General features: G+C 41.7%; 3 protein-coding genes and 1 long non-coding RNA gene across 4 annotated transcripts; 2 read left to right on the plus strand and 2 right to left on the minus strand.

The window, feature by feature from the left end:
* Positions 1-1,243: 1,243 nt before the first annotated feature.
* On the plus strand, positions 1,244-3,520 carry LOC148847523 (Pentatricopeptide repeat (PPR-like) superfamily protein). The gene has a single exon (XM_088948574.1). The coding sequence runs from the start codon at positions 1,324-1,326 to the stop codon at positions 3,007-3,009; it is 1,686 nt and encodes a 561-aa protein (XP_088804700.1). The 5' UTR covers positions 1,244-1,323; the 3' UTR covers positions 3,010-3,520.
* Positions 3,521-4,508: 988 nt separating this feature from the next.
* Positions 4,509-8,674, minus strand: LOC148847524 (IAA-amino acid hydrolase ILR1-like 3). The gene is made up of 5 exons (XM_088948575.1): positions 8,189-8,674; positions 6,442-6,567; positions 6,040-6,354; positions 5,803-5,931; positions 4,509-5,637 (listed from the first exon to the last, which is right to left on the minus strand). Exons 1-5 carry the CDS (start codon positions 8,537-8,539, stop codon positions 5,260-5,262), a joined length of 1,299 nt encoding a protein of 432 aa, XP_088804701.1. The 5' UTR covers positions 8,540-8,674; the 3' UTR covers positions 4,509-5,259.
* Positions 8,675-10,578: 1,904 nt separating this feature from the next.
* On the plus strand, positions 10,579-16,270 carry LOC148847525 (uncharacterized). Its single transcript, XR_016100339.1, has 2 exons — positions 10,579-11,166; positions 13,894-16,270. It is a non-coding gene; the product is annotated as an uncharacterized LOC148847525 (long non-coding RNA).
* Positions 13,533-17,037, minus strand: LOC148847526 (IAA-amino acid hydrolase ILR1-like 3). The gene is made up of 5 exons (XM_088948325.1): positions 16,354-17,037; positions 15,061-15,186; positions 14,665-14,979; positions 14,448-14,576; positions 13,533-14,257 (listed from the first exon to the last, which is right to left on the minus strand). The coding sequence occupies exons 1-5, from the start codon at positions 16,696-16,698 to the stop codon at positions 13,880-13,882; spliced, it is 1,293 nt and encodes a 430-aa protein (XP_088804451.1). The 5' UTR covers positions 16,699-17,037; the 3' UTR covers positions 13,533-13,879.
* Between the last annotated feature and the right edge of the window lie 9,504 nt (positions 17,038-26,541).

Raw genomic sequence — 26,541 nt, forward strand, 5'->3', positions numbered from 1 at the left:
TGGTTGGTAAGGTCTCTTGTTGGTTGTAGTGGAGAGTTGGGATCGAAATATCGAATCCCTCCTACACCTGGTTGGGGTTATGGGTTTGGGGGATGAGCTATCCTGTTGTGTAACCCCTTCGAGAAAAAAACTATAAAAAAATAGAGGGATTGTTTTAGTATTTAGGAGATATCTCAAGAGAGATTTAAGTCTTGTACCTAGGTGTAATAAATAAAAATAAAACATTTATTAAAGATGGGACTGACTATAAATACCAAAAAAAAAAAAAGAAAAAAAGAGAATTAATATCTAACTTTGCCCAGATCAAATGATCCAACCCTCAATGGTTCAATGGATTGCATCATTTGATTGTTGAGTAAACCAATGATTTCTTTTAGACAAGTTACTTGGTGGTGAAATTAATCCAATTTATTTATTAGGGGTGAAGTGGGTGTAAGGACTAGACATGCTCATGGGCCGGGTAGCTTGACAGGCTGGCTGACCCTACCCGTTATTAAGTTAGGCTTGGTCATAATTTTAGGCTCATAGGTTCGGGCTTTCTCAAAAAAGCCCAGCTCGAGCCCGACCTGATACTGTATATTAAATAATAAAAATATATTTTATTTAATAAAAAATATATATACAATATTTTTTTTGTTCTTCTCTTTTTTTTTCCAAGTAATAGTGAAATATTTATTATTTTTGAGTTTTAAAGGTTTTTAATATAAATAAAACACTTTTTTATTGAATAAAAAAAGAAAAAAATTATTTTCAAATTTTTGGCCGAGCTCGGACTCAAGACTTAGGCCCGATGATTAGACCGAGCTTAGGCTCGAGCTTGAGTGTATCATATTGATACATATACAAAGCCTGGCCTGAACCCGTCCCGGCCCATGAACAGGTCTCAAGACCAATTTTATGAAGAGGAAATCCCAATTGTTGGGGGATGCTGACTAACCATCTCACATGCTAAAACATAGAAGATAAAAAGAAGGGGAGAGTTTGAAAAAAAAAACAAAACAAAACAAAACTGAACACATATAATACTTTGATCATTTTGAGTTCAAGTTTGTTTTGGAAAGAATTTTGAGTTCAATTTGTTAATGCTATTAAAATCCTATTACAATTCGAATCGGATCCGAATACACGTGAATCAGCTACCCACATCCGATTTGATTGATCCATTTGCAACCCTACCGCGGACCAAACTCTCGGACTCAAAAATTCAAAACAAAATGCATATGCAACCCAAAAAATTGAGTCGTGAAGGACTGAGAGTCGTCAGGACTCAGGAGTGAGACAAAGTAGAAGAATAAACAGCAATGTCACACTCCCTTTCGCCCTATGAGCTTTTTCAGTCGTTCTTCTTCATTGCCGTCGCCCGATAAATTACCGAAACGCAAATCATCTGCTTTCCCCGTCTCCATCTCAACTCTCCTGAAAGCATGCAAAACAATCCGAAACCTTGAACAGGTACATGCGCAGATCGTTCAGAAGGGCGTAGAACAAGATAACTTTCTTATAAACCAGTTCATTTGTCTCTGTAACTCATTCTCTAACATCCGATACGCTACGAGCGTTTTCAATCGTGTCTCTCGGCCTAATATCTATCTCTGGAACTCAGTCATCAGAGGGCATTGCGGGAACTCGTCTGTGATTCAGACAATTTCGATTTTTAATCGTATGAAGCGGTCGGAAACGGTTCCTGACAAATATACGTTTCCCTCTTTGATAAAGGCGTGCTCGAATGAGTTGGCCATTAGGGAAGGAAAGGCAATTCATGGTTCGGTAGTGAGATACGGAGTTGAAGCAGATATCTTTGTTAGGACGAGTTTGATTGATTTGTATGGGAAGTGCCGTCAAATTGTGTGTGCTCGGAAGGTCTTTGATGGGATGTTCGAGAGAAATGAGGTTTCTTGGACGGCCATGATAGTTGGGTATTTGACGTTTGGAGATTTAGTTGCAGCTAGGAAGATGTTTGATGAAATACCTTATCGGAATCTCGCTTCCTGGAATGCAATGATGTGTGGCTATTTGAAATTTGGTGATTTGGAAAGTGCTCGAAGGCTTTTTGATGAAATGCCAGAGAGGAATGTGGTTTCTTTCACTTCGTTGATTGATGGGTATGCAAAGGCGGGTGACATGGTTTCTGCGCGACTTCTATTTGACCAGTCTCCTGTTAGAGATATTGTAGCGTGGTCGGCACTAATAGCTGGATATAGTCAGAATGGTCAGCCTCATATGGCTGTAAAAATCTTCCTTGAGATGCATGCGCAGAACATTAAACCTGATGAATTTGTATTGGTGAGCTTAATGTCTTCATGCTCTCAAGTTGGTAGTTTGGAGCTAGCCAAATGGATTGATTCCTACGTGACCCAGAGCTTAATCGACCTAAGTCAAGTTCATGTAAATGCAGCTCTTATAGATATGAATGCAAAGTGCGGGAATATGGAAAGGGCATCTCATTTATTTGAAGACATGCCACAGCGTGACTTGATCTCCTATTGTTCAATGATCCAAGGTCTTTCAATGCACGGGTATGGGACCCTGGCTGTTCATCTCTTTGATCGGATGTTGGACGAAGGCCTGACCCCGGACAACGTGGCCTTCACAGTTGTCCTGACAGCTTGTAGTCATGCAGGCCTTGTCGAAGAGGGATACCGGTACTTTAATTCTATGAAAAATGACTTCTCCATAGTTCCCTCTCCAGATCACTATGCCTGTATGGTTGATCTTCTTGGCCGGTCTGGACAATTAAAAGCAGCTTATCATCTCATAGAATCAATGCCTGTGGAGCCTCATGCTGGTGCTTGGGGTGCATTGCTTGGTGCTTGTAGGTTACATGGAAATATTGAGATTGGAGAGGTGGTAGCTGGCCGACTTTTTGAGCTGGAGCCTTTAAATGCAGGTAACTATGTATTGCTATCAAACATTTATGCAGCAGCAGACCGGTGGCTTGATGTTTCTAAGGTGAGACACAAGATGAGGGAGAGGGGAGTTAGAAAGATACCTGGTTGCAGTTGGATTTAGTTTTGAAGGATGCAATCTTTTTCTGGTTTCTTCTCCCATTTGTACCAGTAACTTATGGCGTTCATGATTTGTGAGATTTGGTTCCATACTGAGCCATTCCAGAACCAAATTGTAGAGCTTTTCAAGCCAGAACTGTACCTGAGGATATAAACTTCAAATAGATCAGATTTAAATCTTGCATGGCAGTTGGCTTATCACCGTGGACTCATAACTTGGTTAGGAGTTTGGACAACCATTTTGAGAACATGTTTTCCCATGGAATTTACGTCTAAGGTCAGAGGATCATTACTGATTTGGGATTCTTAAAAGTCTTCATCTGTATTCAATATCTTGAGGTTTTGGTTATCAGTTCCTTGTTCAGCTGATTGGTTGAACTTTGAATTCATATCGGCAGCAGAGAATGGTGGCTGCTGTAATTTTCTCTAATTTAACTGCAAGCCAATATCAAGTCCTTTGTAAATTTTATATCATTAGAAGATCTACACGAACAGTGAGTTTCAACTTGCTTTTATGTCTTTTAATCACTCAGAGGTATTCTCTGTGCTCCTACCAAATGGTGATTTTTCCAATTGTACATAAATAACCATATGTCTAGATTCTCAGTTGACACACATAGATGGTTTCTAGTTATACATTTTCCCCGTTATTTGGTAACAAAACTGTTCTCCCTGGTTAAGAGAATATTCTTTCAAGCTGCTTCAAAATTTGAGCAGGCCAGTGTTACTTCCTTCTGAATGTAGACTTCGAATAAACTACTTTGTGTTTGGCAAACTAATTAAGATGTCCTTTGCAGCAAATTTCAACTATCAATCTATGTTACCTTTAACTGTAGTAGTGCCTTTCCCAGCTATAGAGGTGGTGCAACCCAGTGCCCCCAAAAGTGAAGGCTTTTTATTGGTAAGTGGCTCTTTCAAAGATCAATGCCTGTGATGTACTGCAAAAAAAGAAGGCCGAATCAATGTCTTTACCCTCATATCTACTCCCTTTGCTTTGTTTGTGGTGAGACTATTGAGCATCTGTTAATCTCCTACACCTTTGTCTCTTTTATTTGGGATTGGTTTTCTTCTCTCTTTGGTTGAAGGTGGATTCCTCATCCTAATGTGGCGGGCCTCTTTGAAGCAATCTTCTTTAGGCAATCGAAAAAGAGGGAAGGATGTTGTGGAGAGCCATAAGAGCTGCAGTCCTACAGGCAGGCAGCAAGGGAGGAAAGAAATGGCAGAATTTAGTATTCTCTTTTATTCTGGTTGTGTTGTGTATTTCTATGATTTAAAAATTCAACATGTTTTCATGCAACCAGACTTCTGCATTGGAAGTATATGTTTTCACGTGAAGCCCCCCCCCCCCCCCGCCCCCCTCCCACAGAAAAAAAAAAACAAAAAAACAAAAAGAAAAAATCCCAATTAAATTCAAACATCCATTTTTCTTCATCTTTTTTATGCCTTTAATATGCAACTCCAAAAAGAGTTTGCCATTGTTTTCTCAAGAGTTGGAGAGATGAATTTTCATACTAGGCCTACTCCAATGTAGGTCAGAGTCTTGTTTCTATTCTTTTTTCTTTAATCTGTCCTACATCAGTGGGAAATGTAGAAGATACAGTAGGAGAATGAAGAGTTTCTTTACACTCATATTTATGCACTTGCATAGGATGGTGCAAATCATTTACCATGATTTTTGCCTTTAACTTATGGGGCTTTATATTTTCTACGACAGGAGCCAAAACAAGATAAAAAAAACTAGAGGTTATGAGAGGCCATTAAACATGACAATATACATTAGCTCTACATAGTTCTTGGTACCACTTGCCAACTTGCTTAACTAAACTTGCTTATCTTCTCCAGGCTTTTGATGCGTACACTCTGGTTTTTAATCCTGGTTTCTCCATCTTGTCGAATACTGCTCTGAGTGAGACTGAAGCCTGGGCTAAAGCACTACAATTCAAAGCTTCTCTGTATTTCAGCCTATAAATGTTGCTAGCTAGATGACTACTTCAGTGAATTTCAAATATCTGGTTCAGACTGAGTACAAATACAAACTCCCAGTTTGATCAGGGGTTCTGTGGAGCATATAGACAAACATTTTGATGGATTGTCATGCCAGTTCTATTTCACTGGGTTCTTGAGAAAACTTGGTAATCATGCATTTAGAGTTGTAACATCTGCTTCAGCATGAACTCTGATTACTCAAATCTGAGCATTTCTTTTACCACTCCCTGACATTGTTATTTCCAAGAGTGAAAAACAATCGGGGTATCTAACGAGTGTCAGCAACATGGCTATCCAAATAAGTAATTGCAACAGCTGCATTGAAAGCTGCTCCTATGGGAAGAACATCCTCGTCAATAAAAAAATGTGGTGAGTGCAGGGGTTGATCTGATTTTACACTTTCATTCTTTATCCCTATCAAGAACAATGCAGTGGCCATCTTTTGTGAATAGAAGCTAAAGTCCTCTGCTCCCATGGTCATTGGACTAAGTTGTACATATGGTTCCCCAAGCAGACTCTCACCAACCCTTTTTGCATGCTCGTACATTTCTTCATCATTAAAAGTTGCTGGATAAGGTCTTCGTTCCTTCTCCATGAAGTCGACTACTGCAGTACACCGATGTACAGCTGCTTGTGTCTCTATGACCTGCAGAAAGAATATGTTCCCATCAAGTTCTGTTACAGCACCAAGCAATAACTAATATAAAAAGGTGCTTTCCATATTTCTAACTAATAAGGATCCCACTTCAATTGATATATTACTCAAAATGTACATAAATATCAAGTCAAAAGGTTTTGAGTGTTTTGGCACCTCTTTGATCCTTTCTTGAAGGTCACAGAGACCCTCAGAGGTCATACTCCTAAAGGTGCCTCCAAATTTTACTGCTTCTGGAATCACATTTCCTGCTTGGCCACCTTCTATGAATGTGACTGAGATCACCTATATAGTTGGAAACCCAAGGATCATGAGCTATGCTTTTTTGGTAGGATTGAAACTTGGAAAACATTAACAAATAAGAAAGAGAAATAGAAAGGGTAATAAAGTTACTTTGCTACCAAGAGGATCTGTTTCTCGGGATATGATCTGTTGAAGTGCAAGGATTGCCAAGGATGCTGCAAGAACGGGGTCTGTGGTTTTGTGTGGAGTTGCTGCATGCCCACCTTTTCCCTGAATTATAGCCAAGAACCGGCCAGACCCAGCAAGCAATTGACCGGGTTTTGAAGCAATAGTGCCACTAGGCAATGATGGTAGTACATGTAAGCCAAAGATTGCAGGAATATTGTCAAGAGCACCCTCTTGTAACATATGGTAAGCCCCAGCCCTGCCCTCCTCTGCTGGTTGGAAAACAAGCTTCACTGTGCCCTTCAAAAGGATAACAAACTAATTATGAAACCACTGAACCTTAAAAAGTCTAAAGCTATGCAATAAGCCTGTATAGTTCTTTTGTACCTTGAGTTCATTTTTTTGTCGTTGGAGTAACTTAGCTGCACCAAGAAGCATTGTTACATGTGCATCATGACCGCAGGCATGCATCTTACCATTGTTCTTGCTCTTGTACTCCCACTCTACCAATTCCTTCACAATGAACGTGTTGGTTTCAATTGACTGAAATCAAGTATATAATATCAATGATCTATACAATGTCCCTGAATCCCAAAACCTCCCAACCAGACAAAAGTGAGATTAGATCCAAGATCTTTGTACTCTGGATCTACTAGTTACCTATCCCTTGTATCCTTTTCCAGATCCTCCATGAAATTGCACGATGTGTCCCTTAACCATGTGAAGGGACTAATATGTGTGAATTCTTGATTCCTCTATCAAGAAGCATTTTTCTTATAAAAACAATAAAAATATTCAGACAAGGCACCAAAGTGGCCTTAAAGATATCCTATTTGGCAGGAAACATATGCATTTGCTGGAAATAGTAGCTGGAGGTTTCCAGAAATGCTTTGTGGAAGTTTTTGACCACCTTCACAAGGTCGGTTACAACAGAATGAGATGCAAATTGAAGTGGAGAAGTTCCCCAAACATCCCATCAGGTGCACAAGATCTTAGAAATTATAGGGGTTGGTTTTTAAGCTTGTTTGACCAAATCAAATACTTTTAGGTGATTAATGTATTTCTTTCTCCTTTTATTCATGTGAATCCCTTGATCCCATTTGATATTTGTTGTAATTTGATCGTTTTACTAGAAAAGGTTCAACACTTCGGATTTCTCATTATGAGACCTCTATCAATCATCAACTGTTATCAAATATGGCTTGCCCTGTTTTCACTTCTTACAGGAGAACAAACCTACCTGGATGTGGTGGAAAATAATCCCAAGAAGGGGGATGCGAGAGAAGTGGTTGAGTTGAATTTCTGGGCTGAATTTGAGGTGGTGAGAGTAAGGAAATAATACAATCGGTTAATCAACTGGCTTCTCAAAGTTTTGACCGGAAATGAAAAAAGGCTATATACTCTGATCAAGATATTGTGTTCTACTGCTAAGAAGTGCATGAAAGAAAACAAGATGGACATGGCTTATGGAGGAAACACAAGTATATGCAAACCAAGTGGTTTGGTACTTGCCAACAAATGGTGCCTGCCTCACTATTTCAGGTTGGATACCGTGACCAGAACCCTTTGACATGAAAAATCAGTCGAATCCTCAAATATCGTTTTTTAATTTTATTTTATTTTATATACGTTTTTCTTTTTTACGTTCTAAATTGCCTTTTTGAAAACAAAACTTATCAAATATCAACCGGATCTAGATTCTACTTTTAAAGTGACAGAGAGAAAAAGAACCGGACGAACTCTGAAGTAAAATCTCTGTTTATAAAACAAAAGAGAAAGGAAAAGATCCGACACGTGGTGATTCAGTTGGTCTTGTCAGAAGCCACGTGACTCAACAAGGCCGAGGATGATCCTGTCATGATTCTTTTATTTAGAGGATCAGGGTCTTACACAGCGCGCCCCACATGCATATGCAGCGAGCATTAGGAATATTTCCGTACTTATCATGGGGAGATGTTTAATTTATTGTGGGGCGCGCTCTTTGAGGCGCCCATGCGAAATTTTTTGGAAGCATATCAGATGGGTCCATATAACTGAATACCTATACTAAGAGTAATGATGATTTTGATTGTGTGGGACCAGATCTATTCGTTCATACTTCATATCAACCATGATGAGAGAGAGAGAGATTTACCTGTAAAGGGAGAGCATCCATGTCTGCCCTGAGAGAGAACCAAGGCTCCTGTCCTGAACCTACGGAACCAACCACTCCGGTCTTTGCCACCGGCCACGAGTAAGCGATTCCGAGTGAGTCGAGCTCCGATCTGATGAGCTCACTGGTCTTATACTCCTCGAAGGCGAGCTCCGGGTACTCATGGATTCTCCTCCGAATGGTTTTCAACCAGTCCAAGAACTGGGGCTCCCTGGCCGACTCCAGCAGCTCCCGAGTCAGCCACCCAATCTCCGACGTCGATTCGTTCCCAAGAGCACATGAATGGAACAGTAAGACAGATACGAACAAGCACCGCAGAACCACCACACTCATTTGCGCTACCTCACAACTCAGAACACTCAGCTCCGCTAAATTTGGTTGAGAATTCTGAAATCTTCTGATAAATTTAGAGGAAGGCGAAAGCAGAAGTTCTGGCCCTGTACGAACTATTCTCGTTAACCTTGAGAGATCGAAGAGAAATGGTTATGGCCACCTTTCATATATAAGAAAGCTGTGGGCCTGACCTTTCTTCTTTTTGCACATTCTTTTCTCTTTTTTTTTTCGAAACCTTTTGCCTTTTGGATTAGAATATCTTCCGAATCATCGAGCATACGGAATTCATTGTGGCGACTCCGGATTTGCTACTTACATGACGCTACCCACTCTGCTTCTACTATCATCTGTGTGCGCACATCTCCGAATGTTTTGTACTGTTGAGTTTTGAGGCGGAAATCATGTTTGAAATGTGCGGCTGTAGATCTTGTTAGTACTGTGCAAGTAGCGATCGTGAGTAGCAGAGTAGGACTGCTGAAAACCAGGGGCTATAGAATTCCGTACTCATCGTGATTGCTCGTGATTTGCTGGTAGTGACGCACAACACGAATGTGGGGACGAGTGGAGAGTGGCGACAGTGTACTCGATCCACAGATGTAGAGGACCTCGCAAGTCGAAATCTGGTAAACCAGCAGACTCAGATAGAATTTTAATGACCTGTCAGTCGGGTCGGGACGGGCCAATTTCCGGTCATTTCTGATTGGGTCGAGTTTCGGGTTGAATCGGCAAAGGCTTGCCCTGGTCCCCGGTCCCAAGTTTCATATTAGGGTTGATCCACGGGTCGGAATATCAAATGCTTCAACTATTCGGATCAGCTGGTCTTTGACCAGTCAACTTTTTTTTTTCTATAAAAAATATTGGTTTAACAATCCAATTCAAATGATTCGAATAGTTCAACCATCACAATCAATCAACACCGATATGAAAATATTGGTGTGAAAAGAGGTGACTCGCAACCCATGACCCGACCCGAGTTTTCGGGAAACATGCTTTTTTTTTTTGGGGGGGGGGGGGGGGGAGGGGCAAGCGTTTTTCAGGTTGCGTTTGAGCATAATCAGCAATGCAACAATTTTTCTATTTTGCAATCTTTTGGATGGACGCAGAGGCATTGTGATGATCGGGAGTTTTGTTTTTCTATTAAAAGTACTAAGGGTTAAAAATAGATTGGATCGAATTGGACTATTTTGATTTGTTAATATTGTGATTCGAATTGAATTGGGATTCTATTGGATATGAAATAATATTGACAAATTAAATAAAAATTACTAAAATTAAGATATTAACCTAAAATATTACATTGATATTATATATCATGAACTTGTTCATAATTTGACCCTACAACTCTTTTAGTAAAAATACAACATCCAAACCATTGTACTAATAGGTACAACATAAATTTTAAGTTTATAAAAGCATAAATATTCAAATCAAATTCAATTGTAATTAGACTCCGACCCAATTTAACCTGAAAAAATAGGGTTTGGGTCTTATATTTAACTACCCAAATGTGAAATGACCCGACCCGACCCAATCAGAAAAAAATTGGGTTGGGTTGGGTCATGAGTCAACCCGCTGACCCAATTGTCAAGTCTAATTGGGATTATTTATGCATTATTAGAAGTTTCCACTCTTTAATTTTTTCTATTTAGTTTTTACTTTTTATTGTTACTCATTAAATTGTTAAATGTTCAAGCTTTTTATTTTATATTTGGAATTTTAAAGTTAATTCTTTTAATTGACATTTTTCATGTAATTTTTCTTTATTTTTTAAATTTCAATTATTTTTTGGGATAACTCGTATTGATCCATGGGTCAATCCTAACCCCAACATTTAAGGTTAGGGTCTAGCATTTGATAATCCAACCCGAAATTAACCTGAAGTACCTTGACCCAATCCAAACCCGATCCACCCAACCCAATTGCCAGGTCCAATTGTAATGTTAATTTGGATAGGGGTAGAGGTGTCAACTGGACTGGATTTGGTCCAACCCGATCCCTTGCCTGAAAATGATATACTCTCCTCGTCAGAGAATGGCCTCGACGAGGTGGAGGCTCCCGGGCCGAATCCAGACGAAGGCGCAGCTCCCGAGCCGAATCAAGGCGAAGGCGCAGCTCCCGAGCTCGACGCGGAGCAGCGCTTTTCCGCCGTAGTGGATAATCCGACGGCCCGACCTTTACTTGATAGGGCTACTTCACCAGGATCAATAGCCCAGCTACGCTACCACTACCCGTGAGATAGAAGTAGCGCACTTCACTCACCTCAGAGTGAGTAATCGAGGTGGCACCTCGAACAAGTGGGAGTGCTAGTGCCCGTCAATTGTCTTTTCGACTTGAGGCTTGGTTTCTTCAGAAGATTCTTCGCCGAAGAGCTTCTTCAATGGAACTGCCATCAATCACTATCTCCCGGAATCGAACCCACCAGATGAGAAAAGGAAGCAAGCCCTCGATTCGTATGTTTTCTTTTCGACGAAGCTGATCTGGCTTTCAGCTTCAAAGGGTAGCTCGCCCGACCGAAACGAGCGAGGCTCGCTAGGCTTGATTATCGATGGCTTTCCAAGAAGGGCTTCAATTGAAGGTCCCTATTGTGAATCAATCGAAAGTGGAAGGAATACTGAAGTGGAAGGCAGGTAATCAAATAAACTTAACACTCAATGTCAGTGGTAAATTCGGAAAGTTTAATCCGGCCCCAGCAATAGTCATTCCTTTACCGAGGGCACTCGGCTCACTCCTCAGGCATTAGACCTAAGGGAAAGTTCCTGCTTTACTCAACTCAAAGAAAGCGTCTAAGGAGATACTTAGCAAACAAAACAAAGAAGCAAGCAATAGCTATAGCGCGCCTCGTGCTTCTATCTAGTGAAGCACTCGGCTTAGCGCGAGGAGAGAGCAGAGGACAGAGGAACAAATTTGAGTCCACTTACAAATGGACTGGACTCAATCCAGTCCAAATCCATACAAATCAAACCAAATCCAATCCAATCCATTAAAATGTAAATGGACTGGATTAGATCCAATCCAAACCGAATAAAATAACAAAAATTATATAAAAAGGTAAAACATATAAAAATTATAAAAATATATTAAAATGAAGAAAATCTAAAAGTGCTTTTATAAAGGTATTTTCCATAAAAGTGTTTTCGTAAAAGTACTTTTATAAAGGTACTTCTGTAAAAATGCTTTTATAAAAGTACTTCCATAAAAGTTCTTTTGTAAAAGTGATTTCATTAAAGTTCCTCTGTATAAAAGTACTTTTATAAAAACGCTTTTGTAAAAGTGTTTTTATTAAAGTGGTTTCGTAAAAGTGCTTTTATAAAATTGCTTTGTACTTTTCATAAAATTACTTTTGTAAAAGTTTTCATAAAGTACTTTCATAAAAGTGATTTTATGTCGGTTTCAGTTCAGTTTCAAATTGGACAAAGGTTTGGCCTCATGATCCGATTATTGAAAATTTGGTTTAGGTCCAATTTAGACTAATAAGAATATGGACCAATTTATTTTGGATTGGCCCAATCCAATAATTATAATGGACCATGTAAATCCGATTTGATAATGTTTGGATTGGATTGGATTCAATCCAAAACTAGTCGATTGACACCCTTAGATAGGGGTGGATTCATATTCAATCTAATTATAAATTGATCAAATTTGGATAACTCCGTATTCGGATAATATTCAAATTTGAATTTGAATTATCGAATACCATTCTGTAGCCCTATAAACAGAAGTTATTTCTATAATTAGAATATGCTGATTCAAAAATGTCTTTTTGTTTTTTTTTCCACTTTTCAATATACTATAATTATAATATGATAAAATATATCTAGTCACGGTCCTTCTATTGATCCCTAAGCAAGCCCTCTGGTCTCATTAATGGAGATCTTGAGAAGGAGTTCAACAAGGCAATTTAAGCAACCATTAATAAAACTACTAGACATCATGGGAGAATGCCTTTCTACCACACAAGTAAAATGCCAAAGGAATTAAAAGAAAAAAAAAATATTGTAAGGCTGCAAATGGATGAGATCAAATCAGATATTATGTAGATCCAAATTTTATTTGTTTATATTCATTTATTGGATTTATAGTAGAACCGAATTAAGTTTGGATTGCAATGGAATATTGAATATACTGACAAGTTGATGAGGTATATTAACACCTCTACCAAATGCCTGCAAAATCGGGGTGTAAAGTTTACGCCGGTTCGATTTTACACCTCCTAGGTATTCCAGTTCCTAGGTTTAGATATGATAATGTTTAAGTATCTTGTGCTTTTTGTTGTTTTCCTGGTTATTGGTTAGATAGTGAGGGAGTGCTTTGTATGGCATGGGTTTAGGGCTAGGTGGGCTACAACCTTCCCTTTTAGAAAATTTCCATATGATTCTGTTTCATAAAAATGGTTTTAATACCGTATATGATGAAAGAATTGAATGGATATTGTAGTGCACCCATCCTTATCCTGTCAAGTAAATAGCAAATGGGCCTCCCACAGTCCCACTGAAAGCAACCACACTACTGGCAGCTTTTGGCAGGGGACTCACTCGTCCTGTATCCTTCATCCACGCTACTGAAATGGTTGCTGTACTTTAAATGGTGGACCTTGTATCTCTATCCTCCAATTTGTAGATGATTGCAGTCTTTATTGTAAAGCCGCTATTGTAACTTCCAACTCTACCAGAAGTTTCTCCTGCACAAGCATCAGGATAAAAGTCCAAATATCGCAATTATGTTCTTTCTTTTTCTTTTTCTTCTTTAAAAGCTTGCCCAAATAATCCTAACTGAATTAATAAAATTCTTTTAAAGCTAGCATTTCTTAGGGTTCTAGTAAGGACAAAAGAGAAGAGGAGTGCCTTGGGGAACCCGGTCATAAGAGGAAGAGTGAGGAAGAAAACCTTTAACTTCTTTAGCAGTAAGCAACAAGAGGTTTGCAGAGTGACTTGCTGTTGAGGGCTGAGCAGATTAAAGACTCATAAAAAAAGTAGCAGGTGCTTATGGTATATTGTGGTGCAAATGCTGTCCTATTAAATTGCAGACCAATTGATGAAAAGTCCAGATGAACCAATGGACACATGGTTATGATACAAGGAGATTTATAAGGGAACATGGTACACTGCATATATGTCCTCTGTTGTTTTGATTTGGCTATCTTGTCTCTGATGTTTCTCAAGACTTTTTTTTCCTTCTTGAGATTTATGGTTATGATACAAGGAGATTTATAAGGGAACATGGTACACTGCATATATGTCCTCTGTTGTTTTGATTTGGCTATCTTGTCTCTGATGTTTCTCAAGACTTTTTTTTCCTTCTTGAGATTTATGTTCCAACAGTGAGAATTGACTAAGGTCACTAATGACTATCAGCAGCATGGCTGTCCAAGTAAGTGATTGCAACAGCTGCATGAAGTGCTGCTCCTATGGGGAGAACTTCCTCATCAAGGTAGAAGTATGGAGAATGCAGAGGTTGATCCGATTTCAGAGCCTCATTTTTTATTCCAATAGAGAAAAATGCAGCTGGCATCTTCTGCGAATAGAAGCTGAAATCTTCTGCCCCCATAGTCAATGATTCAAGTTGCACATTTGGTTGCCCAAGTAGGCTCTCACCAACCCTCTTTACATGCTCGTACATTGCTTCATCATTCACAGTTGCGGGAAAAGGTATTGATTTCTCTTCCATGAAGTCAACAATAGCAGTACAACGATGTACAGCTGCTTGTGTTTCTATTATCTGCCCAAAGAACATATTTGTGCTTTTATCATGTCATTCAATTACATCATATAAAAGGGTAATAGTTTAAAAAGTCCTGAGGCCAAATTAAAACTAGAAAGACCCTGCTTCACAAGATAAATTGAAAGTGTACATTAGAACGGCCATAAATAATTATGGAGGGCCAAAGAATGTGGTTTAACTTAGGTACCTCTCTGATCCTTTTTCGAAGATGAGAGTGAGCTTCAGAGGTCAGGCTCCTGAAGGTGCCTCCAAATTTTACAGATTCTGGGATCACATTTTCTGCTTGGCCACCATCTATAAATCCAACTGAGATCACCTATATGCCATTGAATGAACTGCATTGATTAACAGAGCTTAAGCTATGCTTAATTAAGATCTTTAACAGATAAAGGAAAAACATTTACTCTACTGTCAAGAGGATCTGTTTCTCGAGATATGATCTGTTGGAGTGCAAGGATCACCGAGGATGCTGCAATAATTGGGTCTATTATTTTATGTGGGTTTGCTGCATGCCCACCTTTCCCTTGAATTATGGCTAAGAACCGCCCAGAGCCCGCTAGCAATCCACCAGGCCTTGAAGCAATGACACCAGTGTGCAAATATGGTGAGACATGTAACCCAAAGATTGCTTGATTCTTCTCAAGTACATCCTCTTTCAAGATATGGTATGCCCCAGCTTGTCCCTCCTCTGCGGGTTGGAAAACAAGCTTCACTGTGCCCTTCAATCATAGAAATGAGACTAATTAATCACAAAAACATTGAACATAAAAGGCTCAAAATTAAGTATCTGATTTTTGTACCTTCAATTCATCTCTTCGTTGTTGAAGTAACTTAGCTGCCCCTAGAAGCATGGTTACATGAGCATCATGCCCACATGCATGCATCTTGCCATTGTTCTTGCTCTTGAACTCCCAATCTACCAATTCCTTCCATATGTACACATATACATGAATATATTGGTTACGAGTGATTAAACTCTTCATATGCATAGCTACAGAGGAAGAGAACACTTAAACAATTGCCACATTAATTATCAGTAAGAGGATTTTTGGAACCATTTAAGACTGAACCTGCTGCACTTGTTTGCACTGCATTTTTTTTGTGAACTTCCATTCAGTCTGTCAGCCTGTGACAGGTGTTCCATTATTTGTGTGGTCTCATATGCGTGGATATTTACACACGTGTAATGGGACACCTGTTACATACTGAATGAAGTGAATGCAGCGCAAATAAGTGCAGCATATATATATATATATATCCCATCTAGTGTTATCAATGGGTCGAGCCTGATCCCGGTCAGGGTAGATCTGGTCCCAAACAGATAAATAAATGTGCAAAAACAGTCCTAAACCAGATCTTATAGGGTCTGTATGTAATAACAAACACAGAACCAACACAGTTATTGACAACTCTACTTTTAACCTGTAATTTGACAATAAAGCTGATCATATGTTAAATTGACACATTCAAACATGATAATATGATAATATTTAAATATAGAATGAGAAGAACAATCAAAACTGATCTAACGTAATGCAGACCAAGACCTATATAATGGGGTAGTCCAGTTGAAGTCAATTACAAATCTCTTTCCTAATGAGATGATTAATGATATCGCTGTCACTAAAACTTTTGAGATTTTGGATAGGACGGAACCGTGTTAATATGGTAGTCTTCGGTGATAAATGCAAAATTTCCAATGAAGGTTTGGAAGCAGAACTAATTGCTATTTTGGAAGCAGTTCATTTTGTTGAATTTCAAGACTGGAATCTATTTTATCAGAATCTGACTCTTTGATGTCTATTTCTTCTCTCCAGGGAAAAACTTTGATAATCCCTTGGAGTTGTCAATATATTGTGGATTCTATTGGGTTGATTGATCAGTGTTTTTTAAGTTTGTAGCTTGGTTTGCTGGCATAGTCCATCTGTATGACATTTTGAACTCTGATCTGTCTGCTATTTTCAGTTAATGCTAATGTTAATTTATCTGAAAAAAGCACCATATCTTAAATGGATTTTTGACAATTAACCCCTCTGAATCTGAGTCGCAAGAACTGAGATTGTCAAAAATGAAATAAAAAGCGAGGAATGTACCTGTATAGGGAGAGCATCCATGTCTGCTCTGAGAGAGAACCAGGGCTGCCGACCTGAACCCACCGAACCAATCACTCCCGTCTTGGCTACCGGCCACGTGTATCCAATTCCAAGCGAATCAAGCTCCGACCTGATGAGCTCACTTGTCTCGTACTCCTGGAAAGAGAGTTCTGGGTTTTGGTGTATTGCCCTCCGAACCCTTCTCAACCAATCGAAGAACTGGGGCTCCCTCGCCGATTCCAGCAGCTCTTGAGTTAGGAGCCCAATTTCGGACCTCGACTCGCTCCCGAGAGACCATGGATGAAAAAGTAAAGCCAAAACCAGCAAATAGCAAAGAAAATCCATTGGAAATAGCAACAAACACCACCTGAGAAATGAATGGTTTAGGTTGAGCTTATATCTGTGGTGTTACAGACGAGATTGCAATCCAAATTGAATTGAGATTCATTTTGAGGTCCACGAATGATGTACTAGTGCTACTTTAATTGTGGAGCCTAAGCAGAATATGATGTGAAATTGTTTTTGGTGGCGCTGCTACGTATTTCGTGACGTTGGGTTGCAGGAGAGGATCCACTTGCGTTCTAAAATATTTGAAGCCTTCGGCAATGGCAATCTGGGCAGTCGATACCTTCACACAAGAATCGAAGTGCATACCAATTACCAAACGATGGTAAACCGGTTTTCATTCTGGTTCAATAGCTCAACTGTTTGGTTTGATCCGTCAAGCAGTTAAACTATCTAGCTAATTGACTAAGTGTACCGTTAGTGTTTGAAAATTGATTAATACTATTGTTACTGTTTCTCTGTTAACATTCGTTAATATTCGGTTAAAACCTATAAACACGTGAAATCACGTGACATTTAAAATTGTTTAAAACCTAATACTACCCTTATCTCCTTCCTCTCGCCCCTGCACACCCTTCCTCCTTCGACCTCTCTCTCTCTTCCCTCTATCTTCCTCCCACAAACTCCATCAACACTAGATCACTTTCCCTCCTTCGACCTCTCTCTCTCTCTTCCCTCTATCTTCCTCCCACAGTCTCCATCAACACTAGATCACCTTCCCTCCTTCGACCTCTCTCTCTCTATCTTCCTCCCATAGTCTCCATCAACACTAGATCACTGGAGAGAACTGCACTGTATCTGTACCGTATAAAAGAACTAAAAAAATCCAAAAAAAAGTCAAGCATCTGTCAAATTTTTCACAGTCAAGAACAAAAAAATAATAAAAGAAAATTAAAGCAGAGAACGAGTGAACCAACACATCCTTCATCCTTTTTCTTCTTCAACAGTGGGGGTGCTTTGTTGAAGAAGAAGAGAATGAGTGAACCGAATAGGGGCGTTGATGGCAACTGAAGTGGTATGAACAAATTAAACAGGGGCAACAACGACGACAACTCCCTCTGAAGTCTGATCTTTATCTCTCTCTTCTTCCTTTGGGCGATGGCGATGGCGGCAACAACCCCCTCTGAATTCTTATCTCCCTCTCTCTCTCTCTCTCTCTCTCTCTTCTTCCTCTGGGTGACGCATCGATAACCCCCTTTGAACTCCTATCTCTCTTTCTCTCTCTCTCTTTCCTCTAGGTGACAGTGGCGGCAATCCATTTCAAGTCCGATCTCTCTCTCTCTCTCTTCTTCCTCTAGGCGACGGCATCGGTAACCCCCTTTGAACTCTAATCTCTCTTTCTCTCTCTCTTCTTCCTCTGGGCAACGACAATGGTAACCCTCTGAAGTCCGATCTCTCTTCTTCCTTTGGGCAACAGCAACAACATCTAAACCCCGATCTCTCTCTCTCTCTCTCTTCTTCCTTTGGGCAGAGGCGACGACATTGCCCCGTAGCTCCACCCAGCAGAGGGTGGGTGGAGTAGAAACTATTGGAGAGAGAAAGCAGTAGAGTAGAAATTTATCATAAGGGTAGAGAGAGGTAGAGTAGAAACTAGAAAGATATATGTAACTCCACCCATCGGCAACAACATCTGAACTCCGAAGGGTAGTTTAGGCATTTTTCATTATTTTTGACGGAGGTTAATGGTTAGAATAGAGTTAGTCAATTGTTAAAAACAATAGGGGTAACATCAATCAACTTTCAAATATAAGGGTATAGTTAGTCAATTAACTAAACCATAAGGGTAGTTTAATAAATTTACCCAAAAATAAAAGGCCCCATTTGTTTATTGGTAAATGAGAAGGGGAAAATTGGTCAATGGGTATTAAATACCAGGCCCATTGACCAACTTTATGGTGTTCTTTCTGTATTAAGTATTGGATCCTGTGGTAAAGAGAGCGTTATTTGCCCGACTAAAATTTATCCATCTCCCATATGGGTATGTAACTTTTCCACTAGGGGAAAATTTATAAAACATGATGGGACAAGTTTGACATTTTTTAATATTAGTTTTTTTATGGGTAAAAAGGTCATTATAGTACTTACATGGAAATCAAAAAAACATGGGTAAATGAACTTACCGGAGTAAGTGAGTAAGTGAGAAATTTGCCACATATGGCTTCTCTTGCTGATGATCACATATGATATTGTTCGGGTCATGGCTAAGTTGGCCCTGTGAGACATGTGGTCGCCCAATTATCGCCCGACCACGTCAACATAGCTCGGTCGAGCTACGCTATTATGGTGGCCTCACATCTTCTCCTTTCAGCCACGTCAACTACACATCACGTGGATGAGCACAACTACGGATAAAGAGGAATAAGGAAGACGACTCCGCTGGGGAATGGGACTTTATCCCGAATACCTCGGCGGCTAACTTCATCCCGACAACCCCATAAGCCCAATCTGACCAAGACACGGATCTTTGGCTTCTAAAGGATACTCCATGCTCGAGGTAAGGGATCCCCAACTTCTAAGACCAACACTGCAATTTAGCTTGAACCAGCATCCTTATAGCTCGGCCCGACCACCTACCACCTCCTACTAACTTGAGCATCAAAGTGCTTACCCGGGGATAACTCATCGAGCCTCTAACTTATGTTTCCACAAGTCTTGAAGCGTGGCCTCGTCCTTGTAGTGTGGCCCTGTCCTTGTAGCTCGGCCCGCCCTGCCAGCAAGGACTATTTGGTTGCTCTCCTCAGTTCGTGCACCACCTCGGACTGAGCAGCATCAGATTGACGCCATCTGTGGGAAACACACAAAAAGCCTTTCTCAAAAATCTTTCATTCCTCATTGTGCAATCAAGAAAGCGGTCAAGATGCTGAAGAACTAGTCCGAACGATCAACAGGCCGATACCCATCTCGGGAATCTTGGCATTGCAGCCCTCCGCATCAAGAAATTCCACTGCCTCTAGTTGCAGTTGATCTTGTACAATTCCGAGCAATGCAAGAGAGTCGATAAGATCTTCAAGATGATGCAAACACTAGGATGCATAGCACCACCCAGCCGTGCCGTCCCCACCATCTGTGGGAAACACACAAAAAGCCTTTCTCGAAAATCTTTCATTCCTCATTGTGCAATCAAGAAAGCGGTCAAGATGCTGAAGAACTAGTCCAAACGATCAACAGGCTGATACCCATCTCGGGAATCTTGGCATTGCAGCCCTCCGCATCAAGAAATTCCACTGCCTCTAGTTGCAGTTGATCTTGTACAATTCCGAGCAATGCAAGAGAGTCGATAAGATCTTCAAGATGATGCAAACACTAGGATGCATAGCACCACCCAGCCGTGCCGTCCCCACCATGCCCCGACGCGTATGAAGGACAATCCTTATCCCTAGGACCCCAAAACATGTCGGCCAAAAAGGAGGGGACTGTGGTCCAAGCGTGAGATGCAAGACATAGTAAGGTGGTTTGCCTCCACGGCTCGCTCCCGCGAGCCCAACAACCATACACATAGCCGCACTACATAGTCGCGCTACACCGCCGTGCTACACAGCTGACTGACCGACGCACGCATGACACATTGCACTAAATCGGCTGACATACAAGCGGGCATGACACAAAGCTCGGTAGTGTATCACTGACTAAGAAAACTGACTCATCCGACCTATAACGGCTCAAGCCCTTAACGCATAGCTAGTAGCTAGCTCGGCAACGTATAGTCGAACATCTGACTCGGCTAATCAACAACCAGAGACCAAATCGGAGAAGATCGCTCCCACCTCCAAGGCCAGAGGGCGGTCATCATACTCTGTACTTTGGTGACAAAACATCGTAGAGCCAACTGAACAACGGTTGACCCACGAAGGGCCCCAATGGCTACTGAGACTAGAAACTGATCGTCCCAAAGATGAGATCTCTGAATATACTCTGGCCCCACTAGTTAGAGACTGAAGATCTTGGTCAACCCTAGACCTCAGCCAAGGTAAGGCCGAGGAACCAACTCGTATGTATGCACACAAGTTCAGAACAAAACAATTTCATTAAGTTAAGCCATCAGTATAGCAGGTTAAAGCTCGGCATACCAAGCTACCAAAGAAGAAAAAGACAAAAGAAGACAAAATTCTAAGAGCAACCCGCAACTATTCAATCCTCAGCAGGGCAATCGACAGCAATGCTGACCAAGGGAAGCTACACTACACTTCGGTCGAGCACTCCACCCTTTGACTTTGGAAATTGGAGAGTGGTGTTCGGATTCTAAAACTTAAGCTACAAATTCCTCAACCAAAGAATAGAGAGTCCATCCTCGGTGCAGCATCAGGGGAGCTCGGCCCAAGGGCTCAAAACCTTCCTCGATGCAACACTAACGAGCCTTAGAGAGACCCAAACTTTGAAGCTCGGAACCTTCCTCGGTGGGGCATCAAAGAGGCACAAACTCCGAAGCTCGGTGCCTTCCTCGGCACTGCGCTACCGAGCCTCAGAGAGACCCAGACTTTGAAGCTTGGCACCTTTCTCGGTGCAGCACTACCGTGCATCGGAGAGACCCAGACTTTGAAGCTTGGCACCTTTCTCGATCTAGTGCTACCGAGCATCAGAGAAACCTACTCTTTGAAGTTCGGCTTGGCACCTTCCTCGGCACAGCGCTACCGAGCCTCGAAGAGACCTAGACTTCGAAGCTCGGCACCTTCCTCGGCACTATGCTACCGAGCCTTAGAGATATCCAGACTTTGAAGCTTGACACCTTCCTCGACGCAACGCTACCGAGCCTCAGAGAGGCGTAGACCCCGAAGCTCGGAACCTTCCTTGGCACAATGCTACCAAGCATCGGAGAGACCCAGTCCTCGAAGTTCGGCACCTTCCTCGTTACAACGCTACCGAGCCTTGGAGAGACCCAGACTTCGAAGCTCGAAACCTTCCTCGATGGAGCATCGAAAAGGTGCAAACTCCGAAGCTTTTCACTTTCCTCGACACTGTTCTACTGAGCCTCGAAGAGAACCAGACTTCGAAGCTCGACACTTTCCTTGGCACAGGCTACTGAGCCTTGGAGAGCGCAGACTCCAAAGCTCGGAATGTTCCTCGGTGGAGCACTATTGAGCCTCGAAGAGACCTAGACTTCGAAGCTCGAAACCTTCCTCGACACTGCACTACCGAGCCTTAGAGAGACCCAGACTTCGAAGCTCAACACCTTCCTCAGCATAGCACTACCGAGCCTCGGAGAGGCGTAAACTTCAAAGCTCAGCACCTTCCTCGATGCACTGCTACCGAGCCTTGAAGAGGCATAGACTTCGAAGCTTAGAACCTTCCTCGGTGCGATGCTACCTAGCTTCGGAGAGGCACAGAATCCAAAACTCAGCACCTTCCTCGGTGTAGTGCTATCGAGCCTCGGAGAGACCCAGACTTCGAAGATTAGAACATTCCTCGGCGTGACGCTACCTGGCTTCGGAGAGATGCTGACTCCGAAGCTTGGCACCTTCCTCGATACTGCGCTACCGAACCTCAGAGAGACCCAGACTTCGAAACTTGGCACCTTCCTCGATGGGGCATCACCTTCCTCGGCGTAGCGCTACCGACCCTCGGAGAGGCGCAGACTCCGAAACTTGGCACTTTCCTCAACATTGTGCTACTGAGCCTCGAAGAGACCCAGACTTTGAAGCTCGATACCTTCCTTAGCAGAGGCTACTGAGCCTTGGAGAGCACAGACTCCGAAGCTCGGAACGTTCTTCAACGGAGCACTATTGAGCCTCGAAGAGACCCAGACTTCGAAGCTCGGCACCTTCCTCAGCGCAATGCTACCTAGCTTCGGAGAGGCGTAGACTCTGATGCTTGGCACCCTCCTCAGCACTGCGCTACCGAGCCTCGGAGAGACCCAGACTTTGAAGCTCAACACCTTCCTCAGTGGGACATTGAAGAGGCGCAAACTCCGAAGCTCGGCACCTGCGAAGCTCTCAGCTTCGAAGATCGGCAAGCCACAACTGAACATCACAACAAGCTCGACACCTGTAGGCCCTCGATCATCACAACAACTTGGCACCTGGGGGCCCTCAACTTCGGAGTTCGGCAAGTCATAGCTGAGCATCGCAATGGCCTCAGTTCCATAGCTCGACACCCCAAGGGCCCCGTCTCCATAGCTCAGCGCCCCATGGCTGAGCATCACAACCTCAATTCCGAAGCTCGGCATCCGACCGACAGCAAAAAGCCTTTCCTCAGCATACGGCTAAAATAAGCCCCAACTTTGGAAGCTCGACACATCTTGGCCGAGCATCACAGTGACCTCAACTCCGAAATCCGGACCCAACTCCAAAGCTCGGCGCACCATGGCCGAGCATCACCACATCACAGAAGCTTAACTTCCACTTGGAATCAGAGCCATTCCTCGGCTTCACCAGGAGGACAAACCTAGAAGCTTAGTTTGACACCTTGACACTATCGAGCTATGCAACCGCGCAACACTTCAAACCAGACACCCCCCCTCCTCGGCTTTAGAACTGGGGGAGTGGTGTTCGGATTCCAAAGTCAAAGCTCTTAGAGTTCAGTAGCCAACGATGGGAAGATTACTCGGCCACGTTCCATATTGCCCGGTTCTCAAGATTGCGACAGGCGCCGAGGAACACCAAAGAGGCTAGACACCCATCCAAACATCAACTTGAAGTTCTTCAACTGAAGAACGAATTGAACAACTTCATTCCTCGACTTTAGAACTGGGGGAGTGGTGTTCGGGTCATGGCTGAGTTCGCCCTGCTAGACACATGGAAGCCCAGTTATCGCCCGGTCACGTCAGCATAGCTTGGTGCCCCATGGTCAAGCATCACAACCTCAATTCCGAAGCTCGGCCTCCGACCGACAACAAAAAGCCTTTCCTTGGCATACGGGCAAGCTAAGCCCCAACTTCAGAAGCTCAGCACATCATGGCCGAGCATCACAACAACCTCACCTCCGAAATTTGAACCCAACTCCAAAGCTCGATGCACCACAGCCGAGCATCACCACATCACAAAAGCCCGACTTCCACTTGAAATTAGAGTCATTCCTCGACTCCAACAGGACGAACCTGGAAGCTAAGTTTGACACCTCGTCACTACCAGAGCTATGCAACCACGCAACACTTCAAACCAAGCACTCCCCCTCCTCAGCTTCAGAACTCGGGGAGTGGTGTTCGGATTTCGAAGTCAGAGCTCTTAGAATTTTATAGCCAACGATGGAAAGATTCCTAGGCCACGTTCCATATTGCTCTGTTCTCAAGATTGTGGCAGGTACCGAGGAACACGAAAGAAGCCAGACGCCCATTCAGACATCAACTTGAAGTTCTTCAACTAAAGAACAAATTGGACAATTTCATTCCTCGTCTTCAGAACTAAGGGAGTGTTGTTCGGGTCATGGCTGAGTTGGCCCTATGAGACACGTGGCCGCCCAGTTATCACCCAACCACGTCGACATATCACGGTTGAGCTACGCTATTATGGTGCCCCCCCCCATCTTCTCCTTTCAGCCACATCAATTACACATCACGTGGATGAGCACAACTATGGATAAAGAGAAATAAGGAAGACGACTCCGCTGGGGAATGGGACTCTATCCCGAATACTTTGGTAGCTAACCTTATCCCAACAACCCCAGAAGCCCAATCCGACCAGGACATGGATCTTTGGCTATAAAAAGGTACTTCATGCTCGAAGTAATGGATCCCCAACTCCTGATACTGACATTGCTATTTAGCCTGGACCAACATCCTTATAGCTCGGCCCGACCACCTACCACCTCCTACTGATTTGAGTGTCAGAGTGCTTACCCAGGGATAACTCCTCGAGCCTTTGACTTCTATTTCCTTGATCACAAGTCTTGAAGTGCGGTCTCATCCTTGTAGTTTGATCACAGACACTTGGCATTACTATTATCCACCTCACAATCTGGGATCCATTTGCGCTGAGATGTGTTGATCTTCTCCAATACATGTCTCACAGATTTGAGATTACCACATGAAGACAAATAGTCCCACCTATATAAAGGTAAGTATTAGATCATCGAGGGACATTCATTACACACATTAACTGGACCAAACACCGTGAACAACTCATATTTTAACTTGATCGTTATAGTCCAGCTTGGCTTGACTCTCTGACTTTCCTTCTTTCTTACAAATCACACTTATCTAAGGTGCATTCCCTACAACCTTTGTTCAATTAGTGGTTTTGGACATTATCAAGAAGAACATAGGACAAAGATTGCGTTGTAGGGATGTTCTATGGAGATAGGGCATCTAGCTTCCCACTCTTTTACATCCCTGAGGGATTCCAACGGCTATGTGAATGAAGATCTATTTAGCCTCTTCTCATTATTTAACATCTTTCACAGGCTTCAAATGATCTTTGGATGAAGATTGCCTATTGCTACCCAAGCTACATGGAGGAGAAGCCCTAGATCTGTCCAAAGACAACGAACAATCTCTCCCCTCCTTTAGCAAATTGTTACTTTCAAATAGAATCACCAAACACAAACCATACAGAATAACACTCCTTTGAAATGTTCAGGATAAAAAAGGATAATTCTGCATTAGATTAAACTAGTGTAGGAAGAGCTAGTGGAAAGTCCTGGTAGAAGAGATCTCATTAATAAAGAACTAGCCCGGTAGAAACAATTAAACAAAATTTAATTTTTTGGGCACAAAATTCTAGAATTGAATGGATCAAATTAAGTGATAAAAGCACTAAGTTTTTTCACACTTCCACTCTTATTAGGTGAAATAAAAACCAGATTCTTAGGATCAAGGACGATAATGGACATTGGCTTAAAGGTGTGGATGACATAAAGCTCTTTCTGTTAGAAAATTTGAGGAAAGATTTAAAAGAGGGGTAAAAAACTTAGAGGGTTCTCTAAAAGAAATAAAGATAGTCAAAATCAGGAGCTAATTAGAGATGTGACGTCCCAAAAATTTTGGGAGGTGGTTAAATCTATGGGAGACAACAAAGCTCCACGCCCTGATGCTTTAAATACATTATTATTTTTTAAATATAAGGATATAATTGGAGAGTCTATAGAAGAAAATATTAAGTCTTTTTTCATTTAGGGAAGATGACCAAAGGATTAAATAAAACATTTATTTTACTAATTCTCAAAATTGACAACCCGGATCAGGTTGAGAAATTTAGGCCTAAAAGCCTAAGTTATACAATCGATAAAATCATGGTTAAAGTTTTTGGTAAACAAATTGAAGCCGATTTTATGGGGATTTATTTGTCCCATTCCAAAGTGCTTTTATTTCGAGTAGGCAAATTACTGATAATATTCTCATAATTTATGAAATGATGAATACAATGGAAAGGAAAAAAGGCAGTCGGGGGCTCATGGCCTATAAAATAGACATAGAAAAAGCTTATGATAGGAAACTCATAAAAGAATCCATGAAAAATAGACTAACTGGATTATGCAGTGTATTTGTACAGTCTCGTACCAAGTTTTAATTAATGGTTCACATACTTGCTCTTTCACTCTTGGTAGGGGCATTAGACAAGGAGACCCCCTTTCACCCTACATTTTTGTTGTGTAGTGAGGCTCTGTGCAAAATGATATGTAAAAAAAACTAAAAAATATAAAGAAATGCTAGGCTTTAAAACCTCAAGGGGTGGGCCCACAATCCCAATTTTGTAGTTTGCATATGATTGTATCATCTTTGATAAGGCTAATTTTGAAAATACCTTAAGGGCTAAAGGCAACATGGAAACTTATGTTAGTGCATCGAGTTAGAGTCCTAACTTCTCGAAATCAACATTTTTTGTCCAAAAATATCTACAAGTGTATCCAAAAAAAATAGCTAGGAGCTCCAATTACTTATGGTAGAGGAGAGTGTGGAAAAAAAATTAGCTGGGT

Source organism: Nelumbo lutea, chromosome 6 (assembly GCF_056320005.1).
Source record: "Nelumbo lutea isolate HS-2025 chromosome 6, American lotus-T2T, whole genome shotgun sequence".
NCBI classification, from domain to species: domain Eukaryota; kingdom Viridiplantae; phylum Streptophyta; class Magnoliopsida; order Proteales; family Nelumbonaceae; genus Nelumbo; species Nelumbo lutea.

Bases quoted from the DNA above. Each gene is read 5' to 3' on its own strand.
- LOC148847523 (XM_088948574.1), top strand. From the start codon at position 1,324: ATGAGCTTTTTCAGTCGTTCTTCTTCATTGCCGTCGCCCGATAAATTA.
- LOC148847524 (XM_088948575.1), bottom strand. From the start codon at position 8,539: ATGAGTGTGGTGGTTCTGCGGTGCTTGTTCGTATCTGTCTTACTGTTC. The intron at 6,568-8,188 runs GTAAATCTCTCT...TTCATTGTGAAG, and splicing joins TGGATGCTCTCCCTTTACAG to GAATTGGTAGAGTGGGAGTA. The intron at 5,932-6,039 runs GTAACTTTATTA...CCAACTATATAG, and splicing joins CAGATCCTCTTGGTAGCAAA to GTGATCTCAGTCACATTCAT.
- LOC148847526 (XM_088948325.1), bottom strand. From the start codon at position 16,698: ATGGATTTTCTTTGCTATTTGCTGGTTTTGGCTTTACTTTTTCATCCA. The intron at 15,187-16,353 runs GTACATTCCTCG...TACATATGGAAG, and splicing joins TGGATGCTCTCCCTATACAG to GAATTGGTAGATTGGGAGTT. The intron at 14,577-14,664 runs GTAAATGTTTTT...AATGGCATATAG, and splicing joins CAGATCCTCTTGACAGTAGA to GTGATCTCAGTTGGATTTAT.